Genomic DNA, 15522 nt, shown 5'->3' with positions numbered 1-15522 from the left:
ACCCTCACAAGTACACGCAGCAATGACCTTGAGGTCGTATCCAGAGGTAGCAGCTCAAGCTTCTCAACAGGGCTTTTTTGCCAAGGTGGGCCAGAGTCACCAAGAGCGAATTTCTCCAACACACTCCCAACGCCACTCGCAGACCCTCAACCGAGGTAGTCAGTTCAGCGCAGTCTCCCACCTGTAATTGTGTAGTTTTAGGAATACTTATATCATTTAATAGAAAACTCTCTTCATAATGGAAAGGCATCTATTTTTTTTTTTTTTCAGTTCCCACGCAGTATAATTGTTATTAAATAGCAGTTATTCAAGGCCTTGGTAAAGTGATGAGTCACCATACATGTCAATTAACAGTAATGAAGGATTAGGGTTTAGCCAATATACTTAAATGCCTGGAAACTTTTCATCAGTTTTTATCAAACTAATCTGATTTAAATGTTCTAAATGTCATCAATACTGAGAATTTGAAGAAGTGAAAACCATACCGGCTAGATCCTTGTGAAAGCAAGTGATTGGGGGGGGGGGGGAAAGAGAGCGAAACCTCATAACAGAGAAGTCTACCGTAGATTATTATATTGTAGTGGATACTTGGATAAAGCCACATGCAGGGCAACAGATCTCATGAAGGTTACTGAATTCAAAGGCAGAGAAGTTTTTTTTTTTTTTTTTTTTTGTTTTTTTAATTAACACGACTGCTTTTAAATGACAAAAATGTCTGGTTTTGCACAGCAGGCCCGATCTTCCTTTTCTCTGGTCTCCCATCGGGGGCTCTTGGCTTCTCACCTCTGCTGAGTGCACTCATAGCAAGCTATTGGCTCTGGGAGCACTCATGCATGCTCGCTCCCAAGCCACCTCCTGTGTGTCTGAGAGAAACGGGGTGCAGATAAGCCTTCCCCCCCAATTCAGTTAGAGCTCCTGAGAGAACAATTACATCGCACAAGGCAATAGGCTAGTCACTTTGGAAGGAAACTTTCTCTTTTCCAGGAAATTATCGATTTTAGTGATACTCTGAAAATTGAATAGAAGTCCAACCTGAGCTCATTCGGCTGGGCTTCTCCTATGGGTCACAGGAGTGCAATTTGTTTTGCACTCCTATAACCCATTTTCAGCAGAGAACAGTCTGAAGTCCGCTCTCTGCTGACGTCGCCAAGATCAGTCCAGGCACCACGTCATCCCGACTCTAGGAGTCTGGATCTGCCAGGTGCTTGGACTGATGGCAGTCTCAGCCTCTCGGCGAGCCGCTTAGACGGCCGCTCCCTTTCACAGCTTGGCGCTCCAGTGAGCGTGAAGGAGCAGAGCAGGCGAGCTGCTGATTGACAGGCAGCAGCTCTCCTCTCGGGAGCAGTGAAAACCGAGCCATCTGCGATGTTCGATCTCTCGGTTCTCAGTGAGGAGGTGTCGGGTGACAGATCCGATGCTGCATCCACCTAGGTAAGTATTAATCTGCAAAAAACAGGCTTCCCATACTTCTCCATACTTCTCCTTTTAAAGGAGTTTCCACCTCATCATGGTAGCAGACCTCAGGTGCATTCCATTTGCAATTGAGGTCAGTTTGAGATGCTTTTGAGTCCAATTACAGTTTGACAGGTGCATTTGACCTGCAGTTAACCTTCTGGCCTGCACTTGACCTCCTAAGCTGCTCCAACTTGCTTCAAGCTCCTTTTGCATTCCCAATAACTTGTGTGGGGGGAGAGAGAAGCAAGTTGTGAGGCAAATAAAAGCCCATCGACGCAGGCTTTACATGGGATGTCCACTAGCTGTTTTGATGGCCTTTTGACTTCTTAGTAGTGGTTGGACATATTGGGCAAAGGTTCATTTTACTTTGTTGATCTTCAGGCCCACATATGACCTCCTCCTAAGCTATTGGGGTTGTAAAAGGAGTCTGGGTGGCTCCAAAACTCATAGCTACACCCCTTTTGATCTCAGGAAATATCTGACATAACTTCCAGCTGAGCCTACACCTCACCGAGATGCCTGCTTCCTAATTTCTTGCACCTAGTCAGCGGGGGTGAGGCTGTTGCTTGGAATGAAGTGATCTGCTATCCATCCAACTGGAATCTGTACCGGGATGTGCTTGTGACAGGCTCCATATTTTGCTACCTCCTGAAAAATGAAAGTCAGCAGCTACACATACTGCAGCTGCTGCCTTTTAACAATAGGGCACTTACCTGTCCTAGAGTTCAACGATGTCGGCACCACGGCTGATGTTTCATCAATGTCGGGTGCTGCCGCTGCCATTGCGGGTAAGGGTACCCGACAGTGTAGACTTACGGCTTCACGCCCGGAACCCTACTGCGCATGTGCGAGGCCCCGCTCCTCTCTCCTACTGGACTGGCGACAGGGAGCCCCACGGTGATGTCAGGGGCCGAGGCCCCCCCCGAAAGGCGTCAATTCTGGCATCCAAGGGGGGAGAGGAGACAAATAAAAATAAGTTCCACTTTTGGGTGGAACTCTGCTTTAATGGCTTTCTATTGCTAAATTTAGATGTCCTCTGGTGTTCCCTTTTATAAGCTGCATTAAGCTGTTTTTGCAATCTTATTGACCTGTACAGGGTGAAAAGTGGTTCTGATGCAAACCAAGCCAATTAACACACAGGTCCTTAAAGCAGGGGTCTAGAGAGTCAGATTTTACTTGCAGATTGACAGGCATGATTACAGTTTTGCAGTTAATCTGCTGCTGATTGCTACATGTGTTGACAAGAACAATCCCTTCTTCTTTTTTTTTTTTTTTTAATCCCTTCAGATATCATTATGCCAGGAAGGTAGATCTTGTACATTGTAGCAGGCAGCCTCTAAAATGTTATATTTTCTCCAGTAAACACAAACAGAATATACCGGTAGTCCTTTTTGGACTTTTGAGGCTGTAGCACCATTATTCTCTACTGGTACGTGTGCACACTAGACTGTTTATTACCACATATGCTACTTTGTATGCCAGGCCCTGCTAAAAGTATTTACTAATGTGTTAAATTTTGTCTCCATTCAAAATAATCTTATATATTCTTTTCTCTTCCCAGTGTATGCAAGAGATGCATTAGAAAAATGGATCACCATTGTCCTTGGGTCAACAACTGCGTGGGAGAAAACAACCAGAAATTTTTTGTCTTGTTTACTGTGAGTATTGGACATTAGAGTCCCGACTTCGGTTGTAGCTCATAAAAAAAAATATGTGTAGGTAAAACACGTTTAAATGCACGTACACATAACATGAAACTACATGCTTGTACCAACTTCTGGATACAATATGCATCTAAGAAATAGCTATATGTATGATTCCTAAAGATTGTCCAGGTACCTGTTATAGTGTTCCAGCTCAGTATTATGACCGTATTGGCTGTAAAAGTAGTAGTTTCTATTGTCCCCATTTTGTTATGTATAGATCTTATTTTCCACCTAGCAAATAGCTCATGTCTTTAAATCTGTGCTACATCATGTAAAACTCTATAACCATTTTGTAAAGAAGAGGTTTTATATCTTCTGCATGCAAATTCTGAAAAAAAGTACTTTCCAAGCAGACTAAAAATCAACAGTCTACCATTCTAATACTTCTGTTTGATGTAGCAGTTTTCATCTCTAGTTTTATGTATATTATGGTAGTTTGAGGAGCCTTCCCTGCTAGCAGAGCACAATGATTAGTGTTGCTGGCTTTTAGCCGGTGGCACGAATTGTTTGGAGAAAACCCAATAGGCTGGGTGTAGACAAGTTGATCGATGGGTGGACTTGGGTACAACCATGGTGCCTATAAATGGTTCAAAATCCATTTATGCCCGGCTTCATCCTCTTTCCTTTTTGCTAGCACATATTGTATGTTTGACTAAAGACAAACTAACCCGTTTGAATGCCGCAAATACTTCTACTAAGCTCAGCCTTTTTCACCAATTTCTTTGCGATTTAATAAATCATGCAAATGGGCAGTAAAAAACAAAAAAACACTTCTTTTAGACCCCCTTTCACACTGAGGCAGTTTTCAGGCGTTTTTGCACTAGAAATGCCACCTGAAAACTGCCTCCCATGCTGCCCGAATGTGAAAGCCTGAGTGCTTTCACACTGGGGCAACGCACTTGCGGGACGTTAGAAAAAGTGCTGCAAGCAGCTTCTTTGGGGCAGTTTGGGAGCGCTGTATACAGCATTCCCAAAGCGCCCCTGACCATTGCAATGAATGGGCAGCTCTTCTAAAGAGCATGAAAAGCACTTCTGAAGCACCGTAACACAGGCATATTTAATACCCCTTCTTCAGCTGCTAGCGGGGGTTAAAAGCACCCGCTAGCTGCCGAAAGGTGCAGCTTAAACAGCGCTAACGCATGGGCCACTCCAGTGTCAAAGAGGTCTTAGAGGAATTTTCCCATAATTTGTTTATGCCTCTGAATGCAGCTCTTTAGGCTCTAGAGTCTGTGCGCTTTGTGGTGCATCTTTTAGAGCAGCATTAAGGGATTTATATTTAAACAAAAATGCCCCAAACCTGTGTCCAGAGTGGAGATTACTGCCATAATTTACTTACATATGTGCATAAACATGCATAGATGCATAAATTCTAGTGGCCATAATAAATATTCTATCTAGAAGAATGAGTTTACATGCATATGCTTTCAACACCATATGCCTTTTAAACTTGTGTAATTATGTACTGAAACAAGCATTTTTTGGTGCATAAAACAAAGTGTAGACAGGAGGGTTTTAGTATGCTTTTGTAAATGAAGCTTGACTTTTTTTTGAGATATTGTCAAACCTGGGAGTCTGGGAGGAAATGCCATAACCATACGATTAGCACATAAGGGTAATTTTATCTGGGTGCTAATTATTATCTCTTCTGTTTTCGCTACAGGTATATATAGATATATATAAGTTGTGGTTCTGTCTGTCTGCTTACATTATGTTTGTTTTTTCAGATGTATATATCTCTCATCTCTTTGCACGCCCTAATTATGGTAGGGTTTCATTTCCTCTATTGCTTCGAAGAAGACTGGACAAGTGAGTAGTATGTTTACAGCTATCCAAACGTAATGTTTTACACACATGTAAAGCTGGCTTTGAAAGTTCTTGGTTTTGTTTGCTTTCATCATTTAAGTCGTCGAATGAATAGAATTTCTTCAACGAAAAAAACTTTCACTGTTAGAAATTCGTTCATTTGTGAAACTTTTTCCATCCTGCTCCTTCAAATTTTTGTCATCACTGCGGTCAAAAAACGAACGTTAATTTGACCCAACTAACGATTTCAAAAATCAAAGGAACTCCTAAAAAATGTTTTTGAACAAAGCTTCAACTGCTAAAAGAGCGACTATTGCTGTGTGTACACAGACTTGTTAGACTTTAGATTTCTGAAGATAAAAGAGAATATTTGAAACCAAGGAATATTTGGATATGATGAGTGTGTTTTTATTAAATTATTTTGGACAAACTTTTTTTTTTCTTCTTTTAGTGATTTTTGTGTCTAGAAGTGTTACATTTACGATTGAAAACCACACCAGAAGAGAGAGAAGAAATAGGGAACAGCTACTTCTAATGTATTTTGATGTATTCAAAAAGTTTTTATAGCAAATAATTGGGTGTCTCAGGAATTTTTTTGTTTTGTTTTTAGGGACCATTGTGTAGATTCACTAGTACCAATTGCTGTCCTGTCTTGTTTAAGCATTAAAGTGGAAGGAAGCTGCCATCTTTGCCTCTGTTTAATCCTCAACTGCTATGGTGCTGCACATGTGATTCGTTATGACACCAGCCATTGGATGGTTTGATAGTTTGGCTGAGAGCACAGCCAATGTGCAGTTAGCATTCCCGGCATGCCTTTTTTTTTTTTTAACTGTTTAAATCAATGGGTTTACTTCCACTTTAAAGCTAAACTCCTGGCAGTCTTGTGATTCTGGGATTCCTTCACATTCATGTGTAAGGTGAAACCACCTTTAAACTAGTTTGGAGCCCCCATCAGCATGTAATTGGATAGAGATTGGTGTGTTTTTTTCACTAGGTCTTTTTTATGAATTTCTTTTTTTTTTAATTTTTTTATTAATTGGACAGAATCCGGTGCCTTCCCACAAGGGTTAAATGCTCATTTCTGTTAAGGGTACCAGTAAAAAGCACTCTCCTTCAGGGCTACCAGTCCTCAAAGCCTCTTCTCGTTGGCCCTTCATTTGGCTGTTGCAGCTGTGCGCCACCAACAGTCCAGCCCACAACCTAGCATGTTGGAGAGAAGTGGTCATCTGCAGAAGCAAGGGATAAGAGAAGTAGACGTCAGTTTTCCTGGTACCCTATGCAGAAATGTGCATTACCCCTTTGCAGTGACAGGTTAAGTTTTTTAAAGTAGTTTATTTCATGTAACACTGAATAAGTTTCAATTGGTGTAGTCTAGTTAGTGTCTCTCACGCTTTTTTATTTTTTATTTTTTCCGTACCCCGCCTGCATATGAAACTTTAACTGGGCTCCACAAAAGGGTCCCCAGAGGTTCCGCCGCACACTGCCATTACAGCGGATTTATATCCAGCCAGTGGTGGCTTCTATGCTTCCTTCGCAGGCTGCAACACTGAGTATTACTAGGCGGAATGATATCAGCACAATGTTATTAAAGTAGAACTATAGGCAAAACTTTTTTGCTTTTGGATATAGTAAAGCAGGGTTATAATCCCTGTTAGATTTTTTTATTTCTTATTTTTTTGCCATCTGTGTCCCATTGTGACAGTTTCCCTTCTTTTCCTGTCCCAGAGTCAAACGGGAAGTTAGAGCAAATTCTTTTAAATTAAGGCAATTCCTTGGGGACCCCCAGATCACCAGAACTAGTGTCCCCATTGGAAGATTTCTCCTCTGTTACTTTTCCCAAAATTTGGGATTTTCTTTTACTTTCAATGATCATGGTAAACAGAACAAATGGAGAGGGAGAATCACCTTAATGGAAGTGCAGACCGCAATGAAAAATTGACGTGTTCTAGTCCCTCTCCACTCTCTATCCAACACTGTTATTATTATTCACGATTTATATAGCGCCAACAGTTTACTCAGCGCTTTACAATGTAGAGGGGGGACAGCACAAATTGCAGTACAGTTCAATACAGAAGGAGGGCCCTGCTCATAGAGCTTACATTCTAAAGGAAGGGGTGATGGTACAAAAGGTAATGCAGGGAATGATTTGATGGGAGGTGGCCTGGGGACAGTTGTTAGGTAGGTGTGGGATAGGCAAAAAAAAAGTTTTGCCTTTAGTTAAACTTTAAGTTTGACCATTGTCTTTGAGTATGTTTACACGGCAACGCTGCTTGCTCTTCCTCCTGCTGCACTCATCATTCTGCTCCACTTTTACTTTAATTCTGCCTCTCTGCTCCCTAACACTGGGTTAAGTTGACTTGACTGTGAAGAGGGGTAATTGGCTCCTTTCAGCAGAGAGTGTAGCCAAAAGGTCGGGGTCCTCGCTCACTGTACCACAGTTGTAGCAGGGGTCTGTCTTGTCAAGTACATTGGGCACTACACTGTTCTATAATGCATTAAACATCAAAGCAAATTTTGCATTGTCACTGAGCATCATAGGAAGCGTAAGCCGTAGCTCAGAAAATAGTTTTAAGAGTTCCCTGGGACACCAGTATTATATTTGAGGGGTTCTCCAGGGTAAAATGGTTGAGAGAGACTTGCGTAAAGTGACGCAGAAAGACCCATTACACTAAAATGCATGTGTCTAATAAGAGCTTATTTATTGATTTTATTGATTTATTTATTTTTTTAAGTACATTTCTGTAAAGGTCATGTTAAATCTCAAAAGCAGAGTGAGCCTCGGCCAGGAAATGGGCTGTTCACTGTGTTTATCAAGGAGGCTTTGAAGTGTCCATAATTTGGAGATATCTTGTTGGATGGAATTCAGCAGTGCAACATCTTTCAAATTTATTCCTTTTTTTTTTTTTTTTTTTATACATACACTCACCATATTGTCAAAATTATTGGGACACCTGCCTTTACATGCACGTGAACTTTAATGACATCCCAGTTTTAGTCTGTAGGGTTCAATAATGAGTTGGCACACCCTATTGTCCACAAGGTTTAGGATTGTGTCTATGGGAATGTTTGACGATTCTTCCAGAAGTGCATTTGTGAGGTCAGGCACTGATGTTGGAGGCAAAGGCCTGGCTCGCAGTCTCCGCTTTAATTCATCCCAAAGGTGTTGTATAGGGTTGAGGTCGGGCCTCTGTGCAGGCCAGTCAAGTTCCTCCACAACAAACTCGCTAATCCATGTCTTTATGGACCTTGCTTTGTGGACTGGTGCACAGTCAACAGAAAGGGGCCATTCCCAAACTTTTCCCACAAAGTTGGGAGCATGAAATGGTCCAAAATGTCTTTGCATGGTGATGCCTTAAGAGTTCCCTTCACTGAAATTAAGGGGCTAAGCTCAACCCCTGAAAAACAACCCCACACCATAACCCCACCTCCACCAAATGATTTGGACCAGTGCACAAAGCAAGGTCCATAAAGCCATGGATGAGCGAGTTTGGAGTGGAGGAACTTGACTGGCCTGCACAGAGTCCTGACTCCAACCCCCTAGAACACCTTTTGGGGTGAATTGGAGCAGAGACGAGCCTTTTTGTGCAACATGAGTGCCTGACCGCACAAATGCGCTTCTGGAAGAAAGGTCAAACCTTCCCATATAGACACACTCCTAAACCTTGTGGACAGCCTTTCCAAGAGAGTTGAAGCTGTTAGAGCTGCAAAAGGTGGGCCAACTCAATACTGAATCCTACGGACTAAGACTGTTATGCCATCAAAGTTCATACAGTATCTCACAAAAGTCAGAACACCCCACACATTTTTGTAAATATTTTATTATATCTTTTCATGTGACAACACTGAAGAAATTACTTTGCTACAATGTAGTGAGTGTACAGATTGTATAACAGTGTAACAGTCATATAAAAGGAAAAGATTCTGGCACTCCAAATAATGTAATGCCCTAGATAAAATAGTGATATTTAGCAGGTCCTTTTAGATCAATGCTATAATCTAGTGTTCTTATAAAAAGGAGGCAGCCATCCTCAGAGGGTGTCCGGTGCCTCTGTAAACAAGTGAGAGAGAGGGCAGGCGCCCACTTCATATATGCTACTGGTTTCAGTGTAAATGTACAAGGTGTATGCTTACAAGTCCATGAGGTGAAGATGATCATCAATGATAGAACAGTCCTGGGGGTACTCTGTGGGCTCCGCTGCCAATCCTTCAGCCATGGGGATGCTCTGTTCAGTCTACAGGTTTCTGTATGATGTGCGGTGACAGGAAGCTCCACGCTAACCACTCTGGAACGGGGAAGTGGATGTGACGTCACCACAGCAGGGCGGGCATCCAAGCTGGGGATTGTAATTCAGGAAATACAGGCTACATGCTCGGAATTCACAACTCCTCCTACTGGCCTCTAAAAGAGCTGTGAGTGCGTAGCCTGTACTTTCATGAATTACAATGGTGGGAGTGTCATGGTCTGGGGCAGCATGAGTGCTGACGGCACCGGGGAGCTACAGTTCTTTGAGGGAACCATGAATGCCAACATGTACTGTGACATACTGAAGCAGAGCACGATCCCCTTCCTTCGGAGACTTGGCCACAGGACAGTATTCCAACACCCCTTTCGCCACCTTCCAGTCCTCTTTGCCACTTACTGGCCCCGCCGGTAGCGGCGGAGACTATTGCCTCCTGTCGCCCCACCAGCTGGATGCCAAGTGAGGGAAAGATGGCCCATCTTGGCTGCATAGCATTGGAGGGTGGAAGCGACCTCAAACGTCACTTCCGCCCAATGCTCTTAACTGCTTGCTGTCCGCCCACAGTCAAATGACGGCGGGGCGGTGCAGCTCTTGTTCGGGGCTGCCGTCATATGACACAGCTAGGACACGGCACGACCTTTCTAAAGAGCCACGTCCGTGGCTCTTTAACCATGTGATCGGCTGTGTTCAAACACCGCCAGTCACATGTAAACACAGAGATGCCGGTAATCGGCTCTCCTCGCCTCATACTGACAGTGTGAGGAGAGGAGAGCTGATCAGCGGCATCTCCTTACAGGGGGACGGCTAGGGAAGTGATCAGGGTACTGATCGTCAGTGCCCTGATTACAATATAAAAAAAAAGTGTTAAAGCACAGTGCCCACCAATGCCAGCATACAGTGCCCAATAATGCCAGTGATCAGTGCACACCAGTGGCAGAAATCAGTGCCCACAAGTGCCACATATCTGTGTCCATTAGCCACGCCAGTCAGTGCTGGCAATCAGTGCCCATCACTGCTGTCTATCAATGGCCATCAGTGCCACCCATCAATACCCATCTGTACCGCCTATCCGTTCCGCCTATTAGTGCCCATCAGTGGCACCTATTAGTGCCTCCTTATCAGTGCCCATCGGTGCCGCCTCATCAGCGCATATCAGTGAAGGCGAAAAATTACTTAGTTGCAAAATTTACTGACAAAAAAAGTAAAAAAAAACTTTTTTTTTTCCCCAAAATTTTTGGTCTTTATTTTTTAGCAAAAAAAAAAAAAAACCTGCAGTGATTAAATACCTCCAAAGGGAAGCTCTATTTGAAGAAAAAGATAAAAAAAATGTTTGGATATTAAATTATTATAATTTTTTTTTTATTGCATTTTTGTATAAATATGAGGTCTTTTTGACCCTATATCTCATATTTAGGAGGTCCTGTCATGCTTTTTTATTTTTTTTATTTTTTTTATTACATTCCTTGTAATAGAAATAAATAAAAGTGATTTAATTGTTTTTTTTTTTTTTGTTTTTTTTTTTTTAAGAACAGTGTCAAAATAATTTAGAAATAGAAAAGAAATGAGAAAATAGAATAGGAAAGAAATGCCAGTAACCGGCAAGCTCATTTACATGTGGTTAGCTGTGATTGGGCTTAGCTGATCACATGGTAAAGGACAGCGATCACAGAGCGCGCACCTGATGTTCGTTAGAGAACTGCCTCTTATGTTAGAAGTTTGTCCCTTTTTTACCTATTGTTCTGGAGACTACTCTAAAATCTGGATTACGCCTCGCTTTCTTTTCTCGTATACAGCCATAGGGAGGGTGGAACCCTTCCACACACTATCCAATACTAAACTTGCTTAGAGATACACTTTTAAGTAGATATATCGCTGTACTTATCCAGGCTTCTTCTTCTTTTGTTTCTACAGAGTGCAGCTCATTTTCACCACCAACTACAGTCATCCTACTTATTTTACTTTGTTTTGAGGGTCTACTCTTCCTCATATTCACTGCTGTTATGTTTGGGACACAGGTACATTCCATATGTACTGATGAAACGGTAAGTACTATTATGTAAATATTCATTTTTTTTTTTTTTTTTTTTTAACTTGGTCAGTGGAGCTTGATTATAATAGGTATGGCTCTTTTTTTTGTGGATTTACATTTTTGCTGTGTGTTTTTTTTTTTTTTTTTTTTTTTTTGTCCGCTTTGCCATGTATCTCGCCATTGTATCACCAAGTAGTCCTTTCTTAAAGCAGATGTTACTTGTCATTGTTTGTCTATTTCCAACATTACTGTGCTACATGGTGTATACATGTTGTATTTAGTTTTTACTGTAATTACTGCCTTAAGGGTCCATTCACACCAGAACGTGGTACAGGAAATCCGCATTCCATGTGCGTTCCTGGAGCACATTTAACATGCACTGCTGCAGTGTAATCATAATGCCCCAAACGCAGTTCACAAATGCAATGCCTTTGCCTGTACCAGATTATGTATGATGCGATTTGGTTACAGTGCACTTTTAAAAGTAGTGTATGTACTACTTTTGGTGCGATCCAGTGCAATCCTAACCCATTCTGAAAACTGCATCGCACTGGAACACAGAGCGTATTCCTGTATGAACTGGTACTAAAGTGATTTTCTACCCCAAAACAAAATTTTATATATTTACAATTGATCAGTCCTTAAAATACTCAGTAACACACTTCCTGTCTGGCTCCAGTCAATTGGAAGAGCAACAGAGACACCTTTTTGGACAGCAGCTTTGTCTGTTTGGGGAAAGTTTAGTGTTAGTCAATGCCAACTAAAGCTGCTAGTACATCTAACAAATTAAGCACTTGTGGACCGCCCCATGCACATATATGGCGAAGGGCTACTGCTCTGCAACAGATCACGTACATGACTAAATTGTTAAGCTGTATCAACACACAGAGTGATCCTGTGGATACAGTAACAGTATAAAGTGCCACGTCCTATAAATTGAAATACCAAACAGGAATTGGGGCTTGGACTTTGTAGGCACAGTCAACAACAATTAATACAAAAAATATTTTATTTTAATCACTTAAGTTTTTTTACATTCCAAAACATCTATTTTTATAATAGGTACGAAGCATATAAATAATACCGCTACTGCATAGAACCAGAAAAGTCTGGGAGGAGACCAAAGGATGGAAAAAATCATTCCAATAGAATATATGTGTCCACAACCATGGTTCAACAGCAGATAGTTAAAAAAGTTAACAGCAAATATAATGATTGTGCCACTCAAAAGTATCATAAAGTGCCTACCTAGCATAGCCAGGACCCCCTATAGCATGCTTTCTCCGTGAAGCCAGTGACCAGGACAGACAGGTAAACAAAGCACTAAACTGAAGTGCTTATAAATGCACGCCCTCGTACACTTATTGCGATTATTTTTTGAAAAAAAAATAAAATAAAAATGTAGAAGAATACATATCGGCCTAAACTGAGGAATAAATGTTGTTGTTTAAAAACATTTTTGGGAGTGTTTATTATAGCAAAAAGTAAAAAATATAGTTTTTTTCAAAATTGTCGCTTTTTTTTGTTTGTTTATAGCGCAAAATACAAAAACCACAGAGGTGTTCAAATACCACCAAAAGAGAGCTCTATTTGTGGGGGGGGAGACATCAATTTTGTTTGGATACAGGGTGGCATGACCGAGAAAATGTCAGTTAAAGCGACGCAGTGCCATATCGCAAAAAATTGCCTGGTCATTGAGTCAGCAGCTACAAATACTGTATCTGCTGACTTTTAATGTAAGGACACTTACCTGCCCATGCATCCAGTGATTTTGGCACCTCTAGCTGATTCATCCATCAGCTGTGGGTGCAGGTGCCAGCAGTTCCTGCCCTTAGTGGAGATGGGGTTCTCATCCCCAGTTGTGAAGGGGTCCCTGTCCCTAGGGATGAGGGAGTCCCTAATAGGTTTCCCCCGCATTGCAGTGTCCTCTGCCTCCCTCCCCCCCCCCATAGCAGTTTCCTGAGCTCCTAAGGCAGTGTCCTCTGTCCCCTTAACTTTTCACATTAACCGGCTGGTGATTGGTTACTAGGCTTGCCTGGCAACCAATCGCCTATTGTTTAATGTGAAAAGTTAACTCCCAACAGTTCCCACCCCCATCCAGCCCTGTGATACCTGCCCTGTCTAATGAAGCGGGGAGATGAGAAAATATCCCTGGGCCGGGTGCTCGAATTCATCACTGGCACTGGTGGGCTGGACGTTTAGCGGCCGTAGGTTGCCGAACCTTGGTTTACACATTCAGGAAACATATTGCAGAATAGATAAATGTCACCACGTTGCAAATATTCTGATTAGATTTATGAGAATTTGTTCTCCTTTTAAACTATTTTCATCTTCTTGAACTTTGTTAGTATTATCAACCTGTTAGCAGCTGGAACTTAAAACAAGAAGTAACTTTAAAATTGCATTCCATGTTGCGTTCCTTGTACTACTTTTAGCTCTCATGAAAGTGATAGCAAGGATTGCCTTACTAGGGTTTTTTTTTTTTTTTTTTTTTTTAAGTATAATTATGAAGTGCACAGAAGCAAATGTTTATGCAATGCAATTCGGATAACACTTTACAACTGTAGCATGGGTTTATCAAAAATGCAACAATTGGTTTTAAATCCACAAGGCAAAAATGACCTTCTGTTATGGATAACCCAGATCTTATAGCACTTTTAGTCGTTTTAATTAATTTGAAGAATAAATGAGCACTCATCAATACCATGCTATGGGTGAGCCAAAGGCAGATAATAATGGGGATAATTTAAGGATTCTCCTAGTTGTTTTAAAGTTGGGCAGCAGTTTACCTTGTGATTAAATTTGTTGGTGGCCAAAGCATAGACATGCCTACGGGGGAAAGACTGTTTACAGACCAAATGTATTGCATTTATAATTTTGCAAATGATGGCAGTAACTTCTACTATACCTTTTGCATGAGATTTCTTTCTTTTGTCTATATAAACATAACTTTGTAAAGATTGATGATGGGAGTTAGACAATCTGAATGGGGGAGGCCTTGTGTGTTGGTTTAATTGGGAAAGTAACTGCAACTGCAGCTTGGTAAAATGTGAGAGTTTGGACAAGGTAGTGCAATTGGACAGTGTGAGATCATGCTGAAGGGAAACCAGGTTCACATTGATGAAGGATAAGCTCCACTCTTGTGGGGAAGTCTAACTGGACATTATTGCTATTAGTGGTGGGTTTTACATGGGGTTTATTTTATACTAAGTGGAGATGAGAAGACCAAGGAACAGAGAAGACTCTCTCCAACTGAACCTCATCAACAATTGATGATAATAGATACATTACAGTTGAGCAAGTCGTAATTTTGGCATGGAGATTTCAGTGCCAATCTTTTGACACTTTGTAAACGGGCTCACAAACTTTTATCTCATGACGTTTTCTATGTGGTCCAACTTTTTCCCCACTAGATTCAGGGCCGTCTTTAATATTGATTGGACCCTGAGCAAACATTTTCATGGGCCCTCCCAAATCCACTTGTCAACTATTTTCAGGCAGTGTAGGCTCAAGGGGCAGCTGCTTTGGGCCCCACAACAATGACTGGGCCCAGGACAGCTGCTCCTTTTGCCCCGCCTTACAGACAGCCCTAACTAGATTCACCATGATGGTAATTCTCTTTGAGGTCATTTAACTTTCACACAAGGTAGGATTAATGTTAGAGTTTAGTTGCAGTTTAAGAGGTCTAGCTAATATTAAAGGGTAGGTTTAGACTTGAATTAAACTTTTTGCTTTTCTATTTAGGGCAATGCAACAGATTCACTTTAATCCCTGCAATTACATCAGCATATACTCGCCTTTCTTGTGATCCCATTCTGCTCTGTTTGACCACTGACAGCATAGGGAAATAGCTGGTACATCCAAATATAGGGAACCTGTGACTTACTCCCCTTTCTTCCATGTGATAATTGTGGTGCTGGGTTATTGGCCACTCGACTGTCACATGAAGTAGAGATTCCTCAGACTGCTCCTCACTTCCACAGGTTAATGGAAGGAGAAGCAGCAGAGCAAAAGAAAAGCATAAATATAAGCTGCTGAAGGTGATGCCCTGAATAAGCAAAGCATGGATTCACGTTAAAGCAGAAGTGCAGGATTGAAAAACTCAAACATTCGTACCCACCTAGATGGCTGCAGCATAGATCCAGTGCCGCAGCTGTCCCTCATCGCCTCTAGACTGAGAACTGAGCGATCAAAGACTGCTGATAGCTCGGTTCTCAGTCTTCACTGATCAGAGAACAGTGTCAGTCACTGGCTCTCTTCTCTGCCCCTCCAGTGCTTTCTGGAGTGG

At 41.8% G+C, this 15522-nt stretch overlaps 1 protein-coding gene across 7 annotated transcripts in view; it reads left to right on the top strand.

Moving 5' to 3' along the window:
* Positions 1-15522, top strand: part of ZDHHC3 (zDHHC palmitoyltransferase 3) — a 96902-nt gene that overhangs the window by 48718 nt on the left and 32662 nt on the right. For all 7 annotated transcript variants that reach the window (XM_077491579.1, XM_077491580.1, XM_077491576.1 and 4 more), the window contains 3 exons: positions 3017-3113; positions 4886-4967; positions 11117-11247. In XM_077491579.1, coding sequence (XP_077347705.1) covers positions 3017-3113; positions 4886-4967; positions 11117-11247 — 310 coding nt within the window. The remainder of the gene's footprint in view (positions 1-3016; positions 3114-4885; positions 4968-11116; positions 11248-15522) is intronic.

This window comes from Lithobates pipiens, unplaced genomic scaffold, assembly GCF_037356315.1.
Source record: "Lithobates pipiens isolate NorthernLeopardFrog02 unplaced genomic scaffold, aLitPip1_a1.2 Scaffold_19, whole genome shotgun sequence".
NCBI classification, from domain to species: Eukaryota; Metazoa; Chordata; class Amphibia; order Anura; family Ranidae; genus Lithobates; species Lithobates pipiens.
The sequence above is the reverse complement of the archived record's forward strand: the minus strand, read 5'-3'. Positions and strand labels throughout refer to the sequence as shown.